Source organism: Eleutherodactylus coqui, chromosome 9 (assembly GCF_035609145.1).
Source record: "Eleutherodactylus coqui strain aEleCoq1 chromosome 9, aEleCoq1.hap1, whole genome shotgun sequence".
Classification (NCBI taxonomy): Eukaryota; Metazoa; Chordata; class Amphibia; order Anura; family Eleutherodactylidae; genus Eleutherodactylus; species Eleutherodactylus coqui.
Window position 1 is genome coordinate 44,309,479 of NC_089845.1, and position 20,288 is coordinate 44,329,766.

A 20,288-nucleotide genomic window follows, 5' to 3' on the forward strand; every position below is an offset into this window, starting at 1 on the left:
ATACAAGACATCGTTGCATAATGAAATACGCCTTTTGTGCCCGTACCCGGAACTTTGTCAGGTTCAAACTGATGGCAGCTTGCCCTGTGGTTTAAATAGAAAAAATGCTGCCAAAGTTACATATGTCAAAGTTCATGCTGGTTGGTGCTGAAATGGGCTCATCATGAGCCCGTTCATTATGTCTTGTTTATCCCATTCCTGTAATTGCTCCAGGTACTGGAGCTTAGAATTCACCTATTGATATTAGTATTACTTACAACTTCAAGTTACTGGTGATCGTGTAGCATAGTATGAAGATATGGAAAAATGACAGGCTACTAGAGATGAGCGAACGTACTCGGATAAGCACTACTCGTCCGAGTAATGTGCTTTATCCGAGTACCGCTGTACTCGGGGCTAAAGATTCGGGGAGCGCCGCTGCTGACAGGTGAGTTGCGGCGGGGAGCAGGGGAGAGCGGGCGGGAGAGAAGGAGAGAAAGATCTCCCCTCCGTTCCTTCCCGCTCTCCCCTGCAGCTCCCCGCTCCGCGGCGCTCCCCGAATCTTTAGCCCCGAGTACAGCGAGACTCGGATAAAGCACATTACTCGGACGAGTAGTGCTTATCCGAGTACGTTCGCTCATCTCTACAGGCTACATCAAAAATACAAGAATGTACTAATGCAGTGACCACTGTATTATCCTTATGGAAGCTTTTAACATACATGTTGTGCTTCTTCTTCCTGTCCTCTGCCCCTTTTTTTCTATATTCTATTGAGTATATTCTATACATTGTGCACAGAGAAGACTGCATATTCTAATGCATAACTGTTTGTAATGCACACACAGAACTAACATCAGCAGTGGGGACATTAGAGAAGTAGTGAGCAATAATAGAAAAGATAGCAGCAGCACTCAAAACGTATAACACACTACTGGTGCAAGGTACCATGCACAGCCCAAGAAGGGGCCCGACTCCTAGGGTCCACAGTTGATCATAGATGTAGAAGACAAGAGTCAGCAGGGCAGCATCCACTTGTAAAATTTCTTCTTTGTTGAATCAAAGACATCAGGAATGAAGCAAGCAGCCACGTATCGACCCTACACTCGGGTCTTTGTCAAGCTTGTAGTGTAGTCAGGGTGAAACCAGTGGTCTGCTTTTTGCCGTGCAGGATAAAAAGCGTAAAAAAAATGCTAAAAAACTGAGGCAAAATGCAAATTTTTAGCATTTTGCCTCCCATGAAACGCAATAAAAGTGATAAAAAAAAACGTATGTACCCCAAAATGGTACCAATAAAAACTACAGCTCGTCTCACAAAAATAAGCCCTCACAGAGCTCTGTCCATGGAAAAATAAAAAAGTTATAGGACTTTGAATGCAGTGAGTTTAGAAAAAAATTATAATTTCCCAAAAAAGGGTTTTTATTGTGGAAAAGTGCAAAAACCTAAAAAAATATAAGAATTTTGGTATCGTTGTAACCGTACCGACCCGCAGAAAAAAATGTGTTGTATCATTTATGCTGCATAATTACCACAAAAATCTGCAGTTCGCCACGCAAAAAACAAGCCCTTATACATCCGCGCCGACGGAAAAATAAAAAAGTTATGGCTTTTGAAAAATGGAGATGGAAAAATACCAAAAATCGCTTGGTCCTCAACGCCAAAATAGGCCATGTCATTAAGGGGTTAAAGTCCACAACATCTGGGACAGTTGAATAAATTCACCAACTACTGCTATTTCTCGCTCTGCTAACATTGAGGATGCCTTTAATTAGATGTTAGTCCAGTCTAAGTGGATGGAGTGTGCAGACACAGCTGAAAACGCCACTTGCCAGTAGCATCTCCATCGTCTCTCCTCTGAAGCTGGAAGATAGAAGAGGAGTCTCAAGGAAACATAGGAAAGATGAGTATTTTTTGCCTCTGCCAATGTTTTCCACACTATCTAGGGGCTCATAATTACTATTCTGCAGGCTGCTAAACCACTGCTTAAAACCATGTGGGTGACCACCGTTTGATTACATGTAGCTACATATAAGTTGTTCATTAGTTGAGGGGAAGATTGGAGGATAAATTCTGTAGCAAATGGAGATAGGTACATATTTGGTCCCTGTTGGCTAACCAGAGTAGCCATAGCTGCATCAGAGGGCAATCCTCTTTTTTTTTTTTATTCTTTATTTGTACATTTTTAAGTTTTCAAAACAATATGGTTGTCACTGTAAAATTGTGAAACGATAATATCCAACCAGAAAAGGTGTGAAGACACAAAGAACATATGTCTAGTGTATAACACAACACCTCGAAACACATTTACCAAAACCTGAGAGGGTGGGGTGTACCAGACAGAGAATACAGCACCATGATGGTATGGTGCGCAACACATAGGAACTACCTTGGCCAAACCCTGAGAAAGGGGGAAGAGGAACCCCATGAGGAAGGGGTTCCATTCACTAGGTACCCTTTGTCAGTCGGAAAATTCCACCCCACCCAAATACCATAAGTGTTCCCATATCAGAGAACGGTATTCTCTTTAGGGAATCAAATAGAAGACAATTCCTTTTAGCATGTGCTTTTCATTGAATATATTCCTAGCTGTCTCCGAGAACAAAGTGTCCCATTAAAACCCTTCAAATCAGCCGTATTTACATACAAATGCTCTGAAATTTTAAATATAAAGACAAAGAAGTACCACATTTGATGGTTGTTTGGCGCTGCAGTTCATTGGAGTTATCTCTCAGATTATCATGGTTAATATTTGCTGTCTCTGTAGACCATGCGTTTGATTCACTCAGCCACTTCCTGTGATTATTTTCACCCTGTTTGTTCCCTTATGTTATTGACTTAGCTAATCTTGTTTTTTCCACTGGTTAATAAACAAATGTAGAGATAAGCAGCCGATGGATTCGGTTTGCAGGGTTGGAAATTAATTTGCATGTACAAGGTATCATATGCCTTCCCTTCTGTATTTGCCTGCACTTCTCCTGGAAACAGCTTCAGTCCTCGGTTCTGTTGCTCCAAGTTGCTTAGATTTTTCCTGGTATATGACTTTTGGGTGACATTTTATTGGATGTTCTAATAAAATTTACCTGCAAACTCATCAGGTAAGGCTCTGTTCACACTGCCATCACATCTGAGGGCAAGATTAGCGCAGCATGCGGGTGTCCATTTTACCATAAAAGCTGTGGACATAATGACAAACCCCATTGTAAGCCAATGGCGTCCATTGGGCACTAGTGGTAACCGTCATATGGCAGGTCCAACAGAGCGCCGTGGCTTCAGTTACCTAAGAAGCTATGATGCAGATGTGAACTGAGCCTAACCAAGATACTAGTATTTAGCACTTGCATGAAGTCAGCCCTGAGTGAGTATTTTTGACATTTAGGCTGCTTTCATATTGGCGCTGGAACCTCCACTTCCATCGCGGATCCGGCACAAAATACTGGAAGAAAAAGTCCTGCATGTATTTCCGGTAAGGCTGCCTTCACATTTGCGTCAAGGGTCCATTTTCCTGCTCTGTTATCGGTGCAGGAAAGAGGAATCCCCGAGCCAAAGGGATCTGTCTTATGATGGAACCGAATAGCACTGAACAGATCCTATTGACTATAATGAGGTTTGTTTGGTTTCCACCCAACTGTGAGGCATTTTACAGGAATTTTTTTCTTCCCGGATTTTGTGCCAGAGGTTCCAGCACAGATGTGAAGGCAGCTTAAAATTGCAGTCAGCTGAACGAAAATTGAATGGACCCCATTATAATCAATGGGGTACGTTCAGTTACAACTAGAGATGAGCGAGCACCAAAATGCTCGGGTGCTCGTTACTCGGGGCGAAATTTTCGCGATGCTCGAGGGTTCGTTTCGAGTAACGAACCCCATTGAAGTCAATGGGCGACCCGAGCATTTTTGTATATCACCGATGCTCGCTAAGGTTTTCATTTGTGAAAATCGGGGCAATTCAAGAAAGTGATGGGAACGACACAGCAACGGATAGGGCAGGCGAGGGGCTACATGTTGGGCTGCATCTCAAGTTCACAGGTCCCAGTATTAAGCCACAATAGCGGCAAGAGTGGGCCCTCTCCCCCCCCCGCACTGTCAGCATAAAGATCGTTCTCCTCTGCCACAGCTGTAACAGCTGTGGCAGAGAAGAACGATGTTAGCCCATTGAATTCAATGGAGCCGGCAATACAGCAGGTTCCACTGAAAGCAATGGGCTGCCGGCGTGCGCAGGATGAATTGTCGGGAAGGGCTTAAATATATAAGCCCTTCCCTGCAATTCATCCAGAAATGTGTAAAAATAAAAATATATACCGTATATACCGGCGTATAAGGCGACGGGGCGTATAAGACGACCCCCCAACTGTCACCTTATACGCTGGGAATACAGCGGAGCAAAGAATAAAAATCATTACTCACTTCCCCCGGCGTTCTGCGGCGCTGCTGCAGGCTGTCGCTCCCTCCTGGTCCCCGGCAGAGCATTGCTTTTTTGGATGCAGGGCTTGAAATCCCTGCCTCCAGAAAACACACGTGCCTTCAGCCAATCACAGCCAATGACAATGATGTCATTGAATGGCTGTGATTGGCTGACGGCGTGTGTTAGCTAATCACAGTAGCTTTCTGGAGGCGGGGATTTCAAGCCCTGCGTCCAGAAAGCAATGCTCTGCCAGGGACCAGGAGGGAGCGACATCCTGCAGCAGCGCCGCAGAACGCCGGGGGAGGTGAGTAATGATTTTTATTCTTTGCTCCGCTGTATTCCCGGCGTATAAGGTGACAGTTGGGAGGTCGTCTTATACGCCCCGTCGCCTTATACGCCGGTATATACGGTATATATTTTTATTGTAACACATTTCTGGATGAATTGCAGGGAATAGCTTATATATTTAAGCCCTTCCCGACAATTCATCCCGCGATCGCCGGCAGCCCATTGCTTTCAGTGGAACCTGCTGTATTGCCGACTCCATTGAATTCAATGGGCAAACATCGTTCTTCTCTGCCACAGCTGTTACAGCTGTGGCAGAGAAGAATGATTTGTCTTCTATATGTTCTCAATGGGGTCGGCACTGCTGCCGCCGGCCCCATTGAGCGCATATAGAGAAGAGAACAGGAATCGCAGATCGCACATAGGTGCAATCTGCAATTTCTATGGCCTAAGAAGGACCGTTGGGGTTCTTGAAGCCTAAAATCACTCCTAACGCTCTCCCTATAGCAGCTCCGGCATCAACAGCACTTTCCCTGAACTATGTCAGAACGCATCTGTGGCGAGCCGCGGGAGGGGCCGATTTATATACTCGGGTGACACCTGATCTCGCCAGCCACTCACTGCAGGGGGGTGGTATAGGGCTTGAACGTCGCAGGGGGAAGTTGTAATGCCTCCCCTGTCTTTCTATTGGCCAGAAAAGCGCGCAAATTTCTCAGGGAAGAAAATGAAAGTGACTCGAACATCGCGTGGTACTCGTCTCTAGTAACGAGCATCTCGAACACCCTAATACTCGAACAAGTATCAAGCTCGGACGAGTATGCTCGCTCATCTCTAGTTACAACATAAGACGGATGAGTTCGGCCAAGGAATTCCCCTTTCCTGCTCCCCGAATGGAGCAGGAAGACGGAACCCCCAATGCAGATGTGAAAGCAGTCATACATATATTCATCAGGCATCAAATCAATACAATTAATAAGACACAAACACAACACCTACACAATAATATACACAAACTCATAAATAAAAATATATCATCTTTATTAATCCTCAAATATATAAAATCATTTAAAACTGTGGAAACATGCCTATGATAAATTGCACATCCCTTACAGTCTGAATGCATCCATATATCAGATCAATAAAGTGCAACACCCCTATGGTATGTGTAAGTGATATGGGTGCATGCTGGCTAACATATAGGATGTAGCTTATTTATATAAGATTACATGGGCTTAAGATGTATTATATAGCTACTGTACTTTATTGATCTAATATATTAGATGTAGAGATGAGCGAGTATACTCTCTAAGGCACATTACTCCAGCGAGTAGTGCCTTAGCCGAGTATCTCCCCGCTCGTCTCTAAAGATTCGGGGGCCGGCGGGGGGCGGGGAGCGGCGGGGGAGAGCGGGGAGGAACGGAGGGGAGATCTGTCTCTCCCCCCCCCCCCCCCGTTCCCCGACGCAAAATAAGCAAAACAATGTATTTGCATGAGTTATTCATCACAGGGTTAGCCTGCTTTCACATCTGCATTCAAGGGTTCCATTTTTCTGCTCAGATATGGGGTCAAGAAAGGTGAATCCCCCCGCCGAATGGATCCGTCTTATGACGTACCTCATATACGTACCTCATTGACCTTAAAGGGGTCCATTTGGTCTCAGCTCAGATGTCCAACATTTTACCGGACGAAAAAGTTCTTCATGAAGGACTTCTTTTGCCGTTTTGTGCTGAATCTGCAATGGAACCTCCAAACAGAAGCTCTTAATGCAGGTATGAAAGCAGCTTTACCCTTACTTTTTGTGTTGATTATATCTAGAAACAAACTGTGAAAAGTAAATGCTCAACGTTGTTGCCGTAACTGCGTACAAAAAGTTAGATTAAAAGATATGGCTATTTTTGTTCTTTAGATACTCTTTAGTTTGTAAGTTATAAAGCTGGCCATGCACATTAGATTAATGTTGGCTGAACCCACCGATTTGGGTTGAATTGGCTGACCGTGTCATATTTATGGATGCCTCCTGACACCCACTGGACAACAAATGTCAAGGGACAGAAAGATCAGGTAGTTTGATTTCAACGTGTCCAATCCTTTCGATCTCAGGGAAGAACAGCTGTTGCCATTGAGAACACATGCATAGTCGCCAAAGTGTATATGGGAGAGCCAAGAAGAATAGCTTATTCAGCTAACAGCTATCTAACGTGTAGGGTCAGGTCAACTCATGAGGTCTTCTCTACCTTGTCTCATTGTTAGTCTTGTAGTCTCAATACAGTATGCATCAACTTGTATTTGTATTGCATTCCCTGATTATAAGATGTAGTATGTAGCTACTAATATAAATGTGCAATTTTAGATTTAGAATGCTCATGGTGTTTACATCTGATCCCCCTTGTAAATCTATTGTAGACCAAGTATATGGGCGATAGATGTGTGCCTCTGCATATAGCTCATCCTACAATCTAACATTCTCTCAAATAACAGTTAATAAAATGAGGTATAATAATGAGTCAATGTGTAAGTCTCCTATAACTTACTGTATTAAGTGCATTGGTAGCTAAACTCCACTGGAGTATTAAAGGGCACCTAAAAAATGTTCAAGTTGCTGATCCACTCATTCATATGGCATTGGCTGCAAAAGGCTTTAACTAGAACTTAACCCTATCTTATATGAGAACAAGCAGTGAATCAGGCTGCTTTAACATCTGTGGCGGGGATTCGGGGAGCCAAAAGGGGAATCCCCTGCCCGAAAGGATCCGGCAGAACCAAACAGACCCCATTGACTATAATGGGGTCCGGTTGGCTTCCACTCAGCTGCGCAGCATTTTACCTGAAGAAAAAGTGCTTCTTGCAGTGCATTTTCTTCCGGTATTTTGTGCCGGGTCTGCGATGCAACCTCCCACCGGAGGATCCTACGCAGATGTGAAGGCAGCCTCAGTTATGTAAAACAGATGACTGTGTTACAGCAGAGATATTAATTTGTAACTTCAATGTCTTTACAGAAATCATGATGAATGAATCACTCAACTTCAGCAACAATGGGTCAATGGGTGGCCTGAATGGAACCGAAGAGAGTCAGTCCTCAATCAAAACAAAGACCTACGCGTTGCCTTTGACCATATTTGCTCTAATTCTATGTGCTTTGGGCCTTTTGGGCAATGGAATTGTGATTTGGTTCCTCTGTTTAAGGATTAAAAGGAACCAGTTTACCATCTATATCCTCAATCTTGCCGTAGCTGATTTTACCTTCTTATTTGGACTATGGGTATGGATGATGTACACATTTTGCTACCTAAATGGCTTGAGGAAATCAGTTATTGAGCAGACCTATATGGCTTTCATCACCGGCCTTTTTTATAATTTTGGATTTAATGCTAGTATATACTTTCTGATGATCATTGCGCTGGAAAGATGTATTGCCGCAAAATATCCATTCTGGTACCAATGCCAAAGACCTAAAAACTTATCAACCTATATGTGCCTTATGTTCTGGTTACTATCGGTATTAGTGACAGGACTAGAAAATTTTATTTGTGTTGATGGAAAACAATATCTAGACCCAGGCTCTGAAAATTGTACCTATGTGTATTTTCTGACTTCGGCTCTATATCTTACGGTTGTTCCCATAATGGTAGTTTCCAGCATCACTCTTATTGTTACTGTTCAAATGACCTCAAAACTCTGGCACCATGTAAAACCTTATATTGTCATTGCCATTAGTGTCACAGTGTTCCTCATGTCGGTGGTACCTGCACGGATACTGGGGCTTCTCTTATACTTCAAAATCCTACAGGCAGAAGAATACCTTGTCGCATTTTTTTTTGCTACATCTCTATGCTCAGCTTTTAACTGTAGTGCTAACCCGTATATTTATATAGCCATAGGCAGGTTGGGAAAAGAGAAAGTGGAAGAAAGTTCAATAAAACATGTATTAGAGAAGGTATTCAAAGACGTCGCAGCAAACCAAAACATCCCTTAAAAAAGTAGAGTAAGGCCAGGCTCACAAGACCGTGTTTCAATGACAAGCGTACTAGCTGTGTGCCGCTAATGCCTATGTTGGCGAGCATGCATGCGTAATACGCAGCAAGATAGTGCATGCCGCTATTTTCTTTGCATGCGCATTTTGCGCGCATCATGAGAGTGGCATAGTTGCTGAACTCGCGGATGTCTACTTGCACAGGATATCTCAAGAGCAACATCAGCCCACATCACCTAAAGAGGTCTTCAACCTTTCCAGCCATCGACAACCATTAATGAGTCTTAAAGTCTGGATTTGGGCACTGAATAAGCTATACCAAGAATATGTCTAAGAAATATCAGTATCCAAATGCTATGTTCTTTCTGAAACTGTGACTGACGAAGAGCATTCAGGAAAAGAATACAAACTACATTTTTCAAGATTGTATTGAAACTGTCCTTGATAATACACACATGACAAACTGACTTTTATTATTGCCGGTCCAATCATTGTAGACATTCAAACTTTTCATTTTTATAGAGGTTATATACACTTCTGCCATAGAGAATATATGTAAAAATGTGTTTGCGCATTTTGTGAGTATCTAATTGTATTATGTTGTTGCCTCTGGTATGACAGCTTGTGGGCCTGCAAGCTCAGAGCTCAGTTGAGATTTCCCATAAAGCATGCTCTCCTTACCCCTCTCTCAATGCTTTAGCTATTTGTGTGTTTGTGTCTTCTACTTTCTTTTCTCATAATGCAAGATGTGATGTATGTGATAAAATGCAGCTTAGGAGTCTTTTCTTAGTTATACTACATAGTTTTTGTTAATAACATTATTCAGATGCAATCACAAAAGCATCTTCAGTGCTCAGGAGCAGGTTAACAAGAAGCATCTGGAATACATGACTACATGATTTGTATGATTTCCTATAATGCAAGCTTTCCTTTTTTCTCTATGGTTTAGTCTTTTGCGTCTATGGTTCCTCCTCCTCCATCTCTCACATAGCCAGGACCATGCAAGCTGTTATTTCTGGGATAAAATAGGCTAGGGCTATATGGCAACTTTGACAACAGCAAAGGTCAAGGGGCTGAAGATAGCATTATAATTAGAGATGAGTGGGCATACTCGCTAAGGACAATTACTCGATCGAGCATTGTCCTTAGCGAGTACCTGCCCGCTCGGAAGAAAAGATTTGGGTGCCGGCGCGGGTGAGTTACGGGAGTGAGCAGGGGGGATCGGGGAGGGGGGGGGGGGAGAAGGAGAGAGAGATCTCCCCTCTGTTCCCCCCTGCTCTCCCCCGCCACTCCCCGCCCCCCGCCGGCACCCGAATATTTTCTTCCGAGCGGGCAGGTACTCGCTAAGGACAATGCTCGCTCGAGTAATTGTCCTTAGCGAGTATGCTCGCTCATCTCTAATTATAACCCTACAACATTGCACACTAGTAGAAGTGAATGCAGTCAATTTGCATCTCACAAGTTGCTGCAACAACCGCCTGGTGATTGCAAGAAATCAAAACCTGCCTGCTTTCTTGTGATCTTCAGTTCGCAGTCACATTGTGGCTTCCAAGTTGACTGACCTAACGATTGCAAGAAAGCCATCAGGATTGGATTGCAACTTGCAAGCAGTAATGGGACCATATTTACTTCCATTAGTGTGCGATGTCACAGAGCTACACTGCAGTGCTTTGCCGTATGACCTGTGTCCCAGCCAAGGTTACTGTGTAAACCTAGTCATACTGCTCAGTAGTCTCATCTTGGTTTTATAGCAATTAGCAAACTATGTATTAATAACAGTATGATACTCTAATCCCAAAAGTCTCTTTAGTGCTCATAAGTAGGTAAGCTAGAAGCACATGGACTACAAGACTGCAGGATTATACAATGCACATGATTTATTGTTGATCTGTAAATATGGTGCAGTAGCTGCACCAACCTGGTCTGCATAGGAGCTGTATACTGTGCACAGAATATATGGATATTTTCATATAAGAATTTTTACATTTTTTTTTCTTGTTATTTATTGAAATAAAACATGTTGCAAAAGCGCACATCATTTTTTCTGTGTAATTCTGCCTATTAAGACAGGACTGTGACATAAACGATCGCAAGTTCAAGTCCCCCAATTGGGCTAAAACAGTAAAATTAAGTGAAAAAAAGAAACATATTTAGTATCCTGGAATACAAAGTGTAAAAAAAACCTCACTCAAAAGTAGTGACTTCTATTAAATTTTTTCTCAATACTGTGACATTTCAAAGCACTGTTCTTTTCATTATATGTAGTATTGTGGTGTCCATAAAATGTTATTTCTCTTGTCAATTAGATGCATGATTGAACTATGATTGGATGGTAACAACCAGTCATCCAATGCCAGCACAGAAAGGTAGTGTTGACTATTAACACTGCATCACAGGGCAGTGGTGGGGAATCCTGCATTGAGCGGGGGGGTTGGACCAGATGACCCTGGAGGTCCCTTCCATCTCTACCATTCTATGATTTGGCTAAGACTCTACTGATTCTTTGATTAAACAGTGCTTCCCACATGAGCAGTGCTGGCCAGTCAGAGCAACATGTAGTGTCACAGGTGGCATTCTCTTTCCTTTTCTCATCCATTCAGCCCAGACCAACATGACAACATTTCCTTGAGGGTGACTACCTACTAGCGTTTTTTTTCTGCTGCGAATTCGCTGCGTTTTTTTTTTTCCAATTGTCAATGGGACTTTCTAATGTTAAAAATGCAACACAACTTGCGTTTTTTGTGCGTTGTGTTTTTAACATTGGAAAGCCCCATTGACAATTGGGGAAAAAAACGCTGCGAATTTGCAGCAGAAAAAAAACGCTGGTGGGTAGTCACCCTGAGACTGCACAATTTGAAACTGAGACATGCTTGGTCTCTCATTTATGCCATCCCTAGCCTTTATAGTAGCAAAAATAGATTCAAACCAAATGTCAAGCTATGGTCTCCTAGCTTAAAGGGGTTGTCCCGCGCCGAAACGTTTTTTTTTTTTTTCAATAGCCCCCCCGTTCGGCGCGAGACAAACACGATGCAGGGGTTTAAAAAAAAAAAACGGATAGTGCTTACCTGAATCCCCGCGCTCCGGTGACTTCTTACTTACCTTGCGAAGATGGCCGCCGGGATCTTCACCCTCGGTGGACCGCAGGTCTTCTGTGCGGTCCATTGCCGATTCCAGCCTCCTGATTGGCTGGAATCGGCACAAGTGACTTGGCGGAGCTACGAGGAGCCGCTTTCCGGCACGAGCGGCCCCATTCAGAAGAAAGAAGACCGGACTGCGCAAGCGCGTCTAATCGGGCGATTAGACGCTGAAAATTAGACGGCACCATGGAGACGAGGACGCTAGCAACGGAACAGGTAAGTGAATAACTTCTGTATGGCTCATATTTAATGCACAATGTACATTACAAAGTGCATTAATATGGCCATACAGAAGTGTATACCCCAACTTTGTTTCGCGGGACAACCCCTTTAATTTGGAGCCCAGACTAGACCTCTGAATTAATACAAACCCCCAAACAAATATAAACCTAAAACACCCTAAACTATTACAATCCCCAGACCAGATCCCTCTAAACAAATGCAGACCCCAGAACAGATCAGGCTGAAGACTAGACCCCCTAAATAAATATCCCAGGAAACATGCTATAAAATAATACAGACCCCATCCCAGAACCCATAAACACAGATCTATAAAGAAATGTAAACCTTAGACCAAACCCCCTCAACTAATACAGATCCAGACTAGACCTTCTAAATTAATGCATACCCCACTTACTTAATCCATGCTTCTGCATATTACTATAAATCTGTACATATCTATTAACTCAAGAAGGCCTCCTGCACACGGGCGGATGTGCATTGCGAAATCCGGAGCGGGATTCCGCCTCCAAATTCTGCAGCAAATCCAGTCCATAGCATGCTATGAAAAAGCAGGATTTACTGCCCACGAGCGGAAATCAATTACGTGGACTACGCACGGCTGGCTTACATTGAAGTCAATGGAAGCTTTCCGTCCCGTGGCCATTCTGTAATCATCATTGCAGAATGGTCGCAGAAGCTACACCATCGCCATACCGACGGTGCAGCGTTCTATCAACTACGCCCCGTCCCAACACATTCGAAGAAGAGGAGGGCGCGTCATCGCCATACAACTGTGCGGCGTCCTTTGTACTGCGCATGTGCCGGCTGGCACATTCGCAGCAGAGGAGAAGACAGCGGAAAGGTAAGCTAGGGTCACCGGCCGAGCACCGGCTTGAACTCCGCTGCAGGAATTCCGCATGCAGGGTCTGACCCGCCCATGTGCAGGCGGCCGGAAGCCTACACTGGAAAGAAAGTGATATAGTGTGATTGGGAGATGTATAATCCTAAGAGTCTGTTTACATGGGACATATTCTCCACAGTGAATTCGCTGTGATTTCCACAAAGGCAACTCTGCACCATTATGGTGCAAGTTTGTTTTTGATTTTGCTGATCGAGACAACAGCACAAAAAAAAAAGAATACTCACCTTCTCCATTTCCTTCCTGCTCCATACAGAGTCTTGCCTTACTGGCCTTGCTTGGCTTCCAGCGGTGGTGTATGACGCATGCGTCTGCTGCAGCAGTTATGTGTCTATATAATACATCATCAATATAGGCCATAGTGCAGAGACCAGACTCTAAGGAGCGGGAAGAAGTTACACAAAGTTAAAAAAATGGTTATTTTTAGTTTTTTTCTTCATTATTTTTACCCCTTAACGCTATAGGGTTTCTTACAGTTGACATCCGCTGGCAACAGCTTCAAAAAGCTGCGCGGCCACAATGCGCAATCAATTCTGACAGCTGCATTTAAATCCCCCAGCCGATGTTCCAGGGTCCGGTACCACCTCCCGCGATGAGATCACAGGAAGCCGTGCGGGTATCATGACAACCGAGGGCCTTCTGAAAGGCCCCAGGGCTGTCTTGGCAGAATGTCTATCAAGCCATGCCCGTGGAGTGGCTTGATGGATTGCCTGCCCAAACACAGTATGATGTAATTCTATGGCATTACATCATACTGCAGGAACGATCAAAGCATCACTAGTTGTTGTTCCCTCTGGGGACTAAAAAAAAAAGTAAAAATAAGATCAATAAAGTTTTACTAATTATTAAAAAAAGTTATAAAAGTTAAAAAAAAAAACTTTTGCTATATTTATAATAAAACAATCTAATTAATAAAACAAAAATACATATTTGGTATCGCTGCATTCATAAAAGTCTGATCTATCAAAGTAGGACTTTATTTACCCCGCACAGTGAACGTTGTAAAAAAAAACAAAGAATGCCAGAAATGTGCTTTTTTCAGTCAACCTGTTTCCAAGAAAAAATGCAATAAAAAGCGATCAAAAAGTCGTATGTATTCCAAAATGGTACTAACGTAAACTACAGGATGTCTTGCAAAAAATGAGCCCTCGCTTAGCTATGTGGACAGAAAAATAAAAAAATTATCATGGTCAGAAAATGGTGGCAGAAAATAATTGAAAAAATTAAATATCTTTGTAAAAAATAAAAGTAGTATAGCAAAAAATATAAACTATGAGTTTGGTATCGTAGTAATCGCACTGACCCATAGAATAAAGTTATCAGGTCAATTCTTTTGTAGTTTGTGCGCTGTAGAAACAAGATCCACCCAAAGACTTACAGAATTTCGTGGTTTTTTTTTTTAAATTTCACTCCATTTAGAATTTTTTAAAGCTTTTCAGTAATTTTATGGTACATTAAATAGCACCATTGAAAAATACATCTCATCCTGCAAAAAACAAGCCCTCAGACATTACACCGATGGTTAAATAAAAGAGTTACGATTTTTCAAAAGGGGGAAGGAAAAAACGACAATGGAAAAAAAGGTCTGTGCCCTTAAGTCTCTACCTGTGGATTTTACTGCAAATCTGAAGACAATTCACTGCGAAATCTGCAACTATTCGGAATTGCTGCCAATCCTTATTTCCCCATTGAACTAATCTGCAGCATGAGGTCGCACTGCAGGTCAATTTAAACTGTGGATTGTTCCCCAAAGGATATGGATGAGATTTCTTGAACTCTCACACAAATCCACAGCATGCCCCCCATGTGCGAACAGACCCTGAAGCTGCACTACTGGCAGCGGGCTCTGTGTCACCAACGCTGTTTGTACCAATACAATGGCACCGAATTTCCAAGTTATTTCTCTGGACTAACGAACCACAAGACTATTACAAGAAAACTATAAAGAGTGCTGGAGGGCTGAGAGGTAACGAAACCTGCTCGAGAGCTGCTGGAATGAGCACTGGCTAGAATAGCAAATAAACTGTGCACTACAGGCCTTCCGCCAGCAGATGGCAGTGCAGCACACCATTATAGCTTTCTAGCTGCAAGAAATAAGTTTGAGTCTCACCCATTTCTCATCTGTTTATAGTTGACTTGAGGTCCTGGTGGGCTAAGAGACCCGCTCCTTCTGCCCACTAAGATGTACACTATTCTACAAGAATACTAAAATCTACTGCATTAAGGCCGGTTTCCCGCAAGCGGATTTGAATTGCGCATTCCGTGATCGCTGTCCGTACGGATGATGCACGGTAATACGCGGGCATTGAAATGCATGGACTGTCACTGGTTCGCTCACACTTGCGGGTAGAAATTGTGGATTCCCCGAGTGGAAGAAAAATAGCAGCATGCTCTATTTTACCGCAGATTCCGCGCGTATGGACTACAATGATCTCTATGGATGCGTTCGATCTGCATGGACGCAGATTTGTCCGTAAATCGCTAGGGGAGAGATGGCATTCCATGCTTGTGATCGTTTTTCTGTGCGGGCGATACGTGTACATCCACACAGAAAATCTCACGCATTCGTGACCATATGCAATTCCTTTCCGCGATCACTCGCAGGCCTTCCGCTGCAGATATCCGCATGGAATCCGACCTGTTCATGTGAACCCGGCCTTAACCCTTTCCAATCCACTGTCTGACGTTTGAAGACATTCTGATTGAAGCCTGTACAGCTCCGATGTCAGAAGACGTCCGGCTGGGTATTCTTACTGTATATGGCCACGGTTACACAGAGCGGATTCCCGACGGAAATGTCGCGGTTTGGCCGCAGCAAAAACCGCAACATTTCCGCCAGGAGAACCGCCGCGGAAAAAGCCGCGGCGGATTTGAAGTGGCCCAGCCGCTCGCTCTTCCGTTGCTGCCGGCGCTCACATAAAGGAGAGCGCGGCCGCAGCGGCAAAAAAAAATAAAATAGACATACTGCGTTCGGCAAATCCGCGCCGCAACAGCGGCTTCTGCCAGCTTTGCTGCAGCGGATTTGCCGTTCCGTGGGGACGAGATTTCTGAGAAATCTCGTCCACATGGCTGGCTAATCCTGGGATTAGCGGCCGCATGCGGATTTGCCGTGGCGAAATTCCGCAAGGGATTTCCGCAGCAAATCCGCCCCCGTGTGAACCCAGCCTATTACTGGCCGCTATGTTGTCGGGGACCTCTCCAGCATGTCCCATACCACAGTACTGGCTCTAACCAGCAGATGGCGCCATTGTATAATGGCAGAAAGAGAAAGCCACCTAGGAAACCTGAATCCAAAATTGGATTGCAAAGGGTTAAGGTCCAGGCCCTTCTGGCCACCGGAGTTTGGACTGTTACATATAAGAATGCTAAATGCTAGTAGGTAAAGTGACCTGGTTCAATGGGACTTAGGTTGTGTTTACATTATCGGTGTGAGAGGAAGATTGCTAATATAAATTAACGGAATACGGCTCTGGCAGCAGCGGCGTCCGTGCGTTCCTGCTCAGTCGGCTTCTTTTCTGTACTGTGGATGGACCCGGCTGCTCGCCGTCGCATATGTGCACTACAGTCTTCTTATTTCAAAGCCACAATTTGGTTTCCGCAAGTGTGGAGGAAGAATCGATTTCCCATAGCATGCTATGGGCGCTACTTGCTGCGGATCCGTGGTGCAGACGCCAACTGCAGATTCTGCAGCAAATATCCGCCCGTGGGTAGGAGGCCTAATGCGAGATAGAACACTGCCAGTGTAAAGAGGCCATATGGTCCTGCCAGCCATCTACAGAGGCAATAATGTGGCATGTAGCTTGTTCATGTTCGATGACAGGGCCCGTTTTATTAGGGAGGGTGATGGCACAGGATGGTGGACCCTGGTAGGCTAAAGGAGCTGCTCCCTCTGTCCACGACGCCACAGTTTCTTTTAACTAGAATCTAATATTCTCATACCCAGATCCAGCATTAAACAGAAAAAAACTGATTCTGTAGACCAGTGTTCTCAAACTTTTCAGCCTTGGGGCACCCCTGGGTAACAATTTTTAACATGGGGCACCCCTATGAAAAAGGAGGTGTGTCGGGGGTGGCTAAGTGCTTAGCTTATCACAACATATGATTTTAACTTCCTTATTCCAGTGTAGTAATAGCGCCCCCTTTAAGTGGGCCCAGTAGTAATAGTTCCCCCATTTTTGCCCTCATCAGGAATAACTCTCCCCCTCATTGCCCAATGATTAAAAATGCTCTGTAATATTGGCCTCATCGTTAAAAAAGCTACACTTGTTCCATTATTAATAATGGCCCCCTTGTTGCCCGCTTATTAAAAATGCTGTTCCGTCATTGATGTTCCCTTTTGCCCTGTAATAAAAAATGCTGCGCCTTGTTCCCAGTTTCAGTAATAATGATCCCCCTTATCTCTTCGTCATTATTAATGCTGCTTGTGTTCCCTGTCAGTAATAATGATCCCCCTTATTGCTCCATCATTAATAGTGTTACCCCTTGTTGCCCCTGTCTGTAGTAATGCTGACCCTTGTTGTCCCCATCAGCAGTAATGCTCCCTCGTATGCTGTATGATTAAAATATATATATATATATATATATATATACACTCACCTCCTTTGCTGTGTAAGCTGCGCAGCTCCAGTGGCCCTTCCTTCGGCTTCAGTCCTTCCTGACGTCTGGGTTGCATGGTCACATGTCACCGCTGTGTCCAATTGGCAATAGCAGTCACATATCACATGACCATGCAACCGGAGGTCAGACAGGACAGACCGGGTAAAAAGCAAAGGAGGCAAGTATACTTTTTTTTTGCTTTATAGACTCACCCGGCCACCTCGTAAATTGAAGTCTACAGCCCCATTTACACGCAACGATTATCGTTCAAAATTAGTTCAAACAATGGCATATGAGAGATAATCGCGTGTAAATGCTTCCATCTTTCACTCTTCGGTTAAACAGTGATTTTTAGGTGCGCATAAAATCCATCATTCAGCAAGAGAGAAGATAGCACAGACCGCACGCTGTGTTCTGCACGGGAGCGCTGATTACATTGTATTCAGCCCGTGCGAGAACAAAGGAGATAATTGCAGAGCTCAGACCTACCTGCTGTGTTCTGCAAGTAGCTCCACAGGGCTCATTTGGCAAATGAAGCTAATAAAGTGCTAATGGGAATTACTGCCCATTAGCACTTTATGCAAAATCATCGGTAGAACTGTCAATCTTTCAATTGTTTAAAAGATTATCTTTGCGTGTAAATGAGTCTTTAGGGAGATGCCTATAGCAGCTGCAGTTGAGGGAGGCCCCGGGATGTGACCAGACCACCATGATTTTTTGTCCAGTGGACTGAACAGCCAATCTGCCCCTGGTGTTGCGATACCCATGGCAGGTTCACACGGCACACCAGGGTGCCGTGGCACTTTGGTTGGGAATCACTGCTATAGATTTTTTTCTTTCACTTTCAAATAATTAAACACATAACCGGATAGTGTAATTACTATTTAATGGGGTTGTCCGAGTTGTAGCTTATCGGTAAAACCCTTTTTGCATGCACTGACTTAACAAACAGGCATTTACTCCACTCTCCCCACTCTGGCTGTGCCCCATGCCACTGCTCGGTCCCCCTACCTGTGTGTGTTTAGAGGCTGCAGTCCCACCCAGTAATAGTAATACAGGCTCCCAATAGTAACAATGGCCTGCCAGTAGTAATAGTGTGCTGCAGAGTGTTAAGGCAGCAGTATGCAATCCTAAGCTCTCACTCACGACCTGAAGGTTGCGAGTTCAATCCCTGAATGGTTCAGGAAGTTATTCACTTACCTGCTCCGTTGCTAGCGTCCTCGTCTCCGTGGTTCCGTCTAAATTCGCTGGCAGCTTGCTTTTTTAGACGCGCTTGCGCAGTCCGGTCTTCTGCTCTGAGCACGAGCCGCTTCAGCCTGCTAGCCGCTACAGCTCTTCTGCGCATGCGCAGACGAGCTGTCACTTCTCGGGAGCGCGCTGGAGCGGCCATTCTGTACCATCCTCTCTTAGAGGAAGATGCAAAGCCGCCCAGCTGTCCTGAGAAGCCGCCCAGCTGTCCCGCCGTCCTGCCGCCCAGGTAAGTGATGGGCCGGGGGGGCTGCCGCTGGGCCGGGGGGGGGCTGCCGCTGGGCCGGGGGGCCTTCGTCTGTTGTCAGGGGTCTAGCGCCGGTTACCTGCTGCCTGGCGGTGGGTGACTGTGTGCTGTGGTCGGCCGCGTTCAATCCAGGGGTCCGGTCGGCGGCTGCGGGGCGTCTGGTTGTCAGGGAGACACAGCTGGTAGCGTCTCGGGAGCGCGCACGTCGGGCTACAGCAAGCGACGGGAAAAAAGCCGGCGGCCATCTTGGGAAAATTTTTATAAGTTGCTGAAACGCTGGAACTGTAAGTACAAACCAGCTAGAAAAGTCATTTACAGGGGGGCTTAGTAATGTATGCTTAATTAGGGGGACTGGGCAAAAAAAAAATTCACTGCTTCCTCGAGACAACCCCTTTAAGGTTGACTCATTCTTCCACAGTTGGTAAAAAGAGTACCCAGCTTGGTGGGGGGCTAATAAATAAATTTCCTGAAAGCGCTGCGGAATAAGTTGGCGCTATACAAATAACAAGATTTATTTATTTTTTTATTTGATCTCCGGTGGGGCAGCAGTCCAATCTGGAAATACTTTATCTTCCCTGTGTAGCTCCGGTCTTGGTTCCGCTGAGTATCACCGGCTCTGATACGTCCTCCCGGCGTCTGCGTTACTGCACTTCCTGCAGACGCAGTGCAGATGCCGAAGAGAAGTGTCAGAGGTCAGAGCCTGTGATAGTCAGCGGTGCCTGGAGGGGAACTTTGCAGAACACTGTGTCACAAAGTCCCCAGTCTATGCAGAACAGTACAGCCCAAAACTCAGAGCATTGCATCCCAGGACACCCAGAGCCCCTGATCCATGCAGAGCATTGCTTACTAGAATCTCCAGTCCACGCAGAGTATTGCAATCAGAGCCCCCAGGCCATGCAGAGTATTGCATTCTCGTGCACCCCCCAATTCGCGCAGAGCATTTTACCCCAGGTGCCCTGTCATGCAGAGCATTGCTTTCTCTTGCACACAGAGACCCCAGTGCTGCACAGTATTGCACCTTGAAGGAAGACCCCCACAGTCCCCGAACCCAAGAAGCGCTGCAGCTGCGGCACCATCGGGTTGTTGATCCTTCATTACACAGCTCTGAGCTGCCGGAAAGAAGCCAACAATCTGGTGAAGCAGTGCCATAATGGCTCCTCCCTGCTGTAGCGCGGGATAAAGCTGCTTTCACACACCGGCGCCACATCAGTGGGTTTGTGCGCTCAAAATTTCTGTGCGCAATATGCGGAGAATAGAACACCGTGATTTTGTTGGGTTTCTTCACT

General features: G+C 44.9%; 1 protein-coding gene across 1 annotated transcript in view; it reads left to right on the top strand.

Annotated features, from left to right (window-relative positions):
• Nucleotides 1-20,288, top strand: part of RPP40 (ribonuclease P/MRP subunit p40) — a 39,566-nt gene that overhangs the window by 643 nt on the left and 18,635 nt on the right. Inside the window, exons 2-3 of the mRNA XM_066578836.1 lie at nucleotides 3,354-3,440; nucleotides 12,676-12,854. Of these exons, the coding sequence (XP_066434933.1) occupies nucleotides 3,354-3,440; nucleotides 12,676-12,854 (266 nt within the window). The remainder of the gene's footprint in view (nucleotides 1-3,353; nucleotides 3,441-12,675; nucleotides 12,855-20,288) is intronic.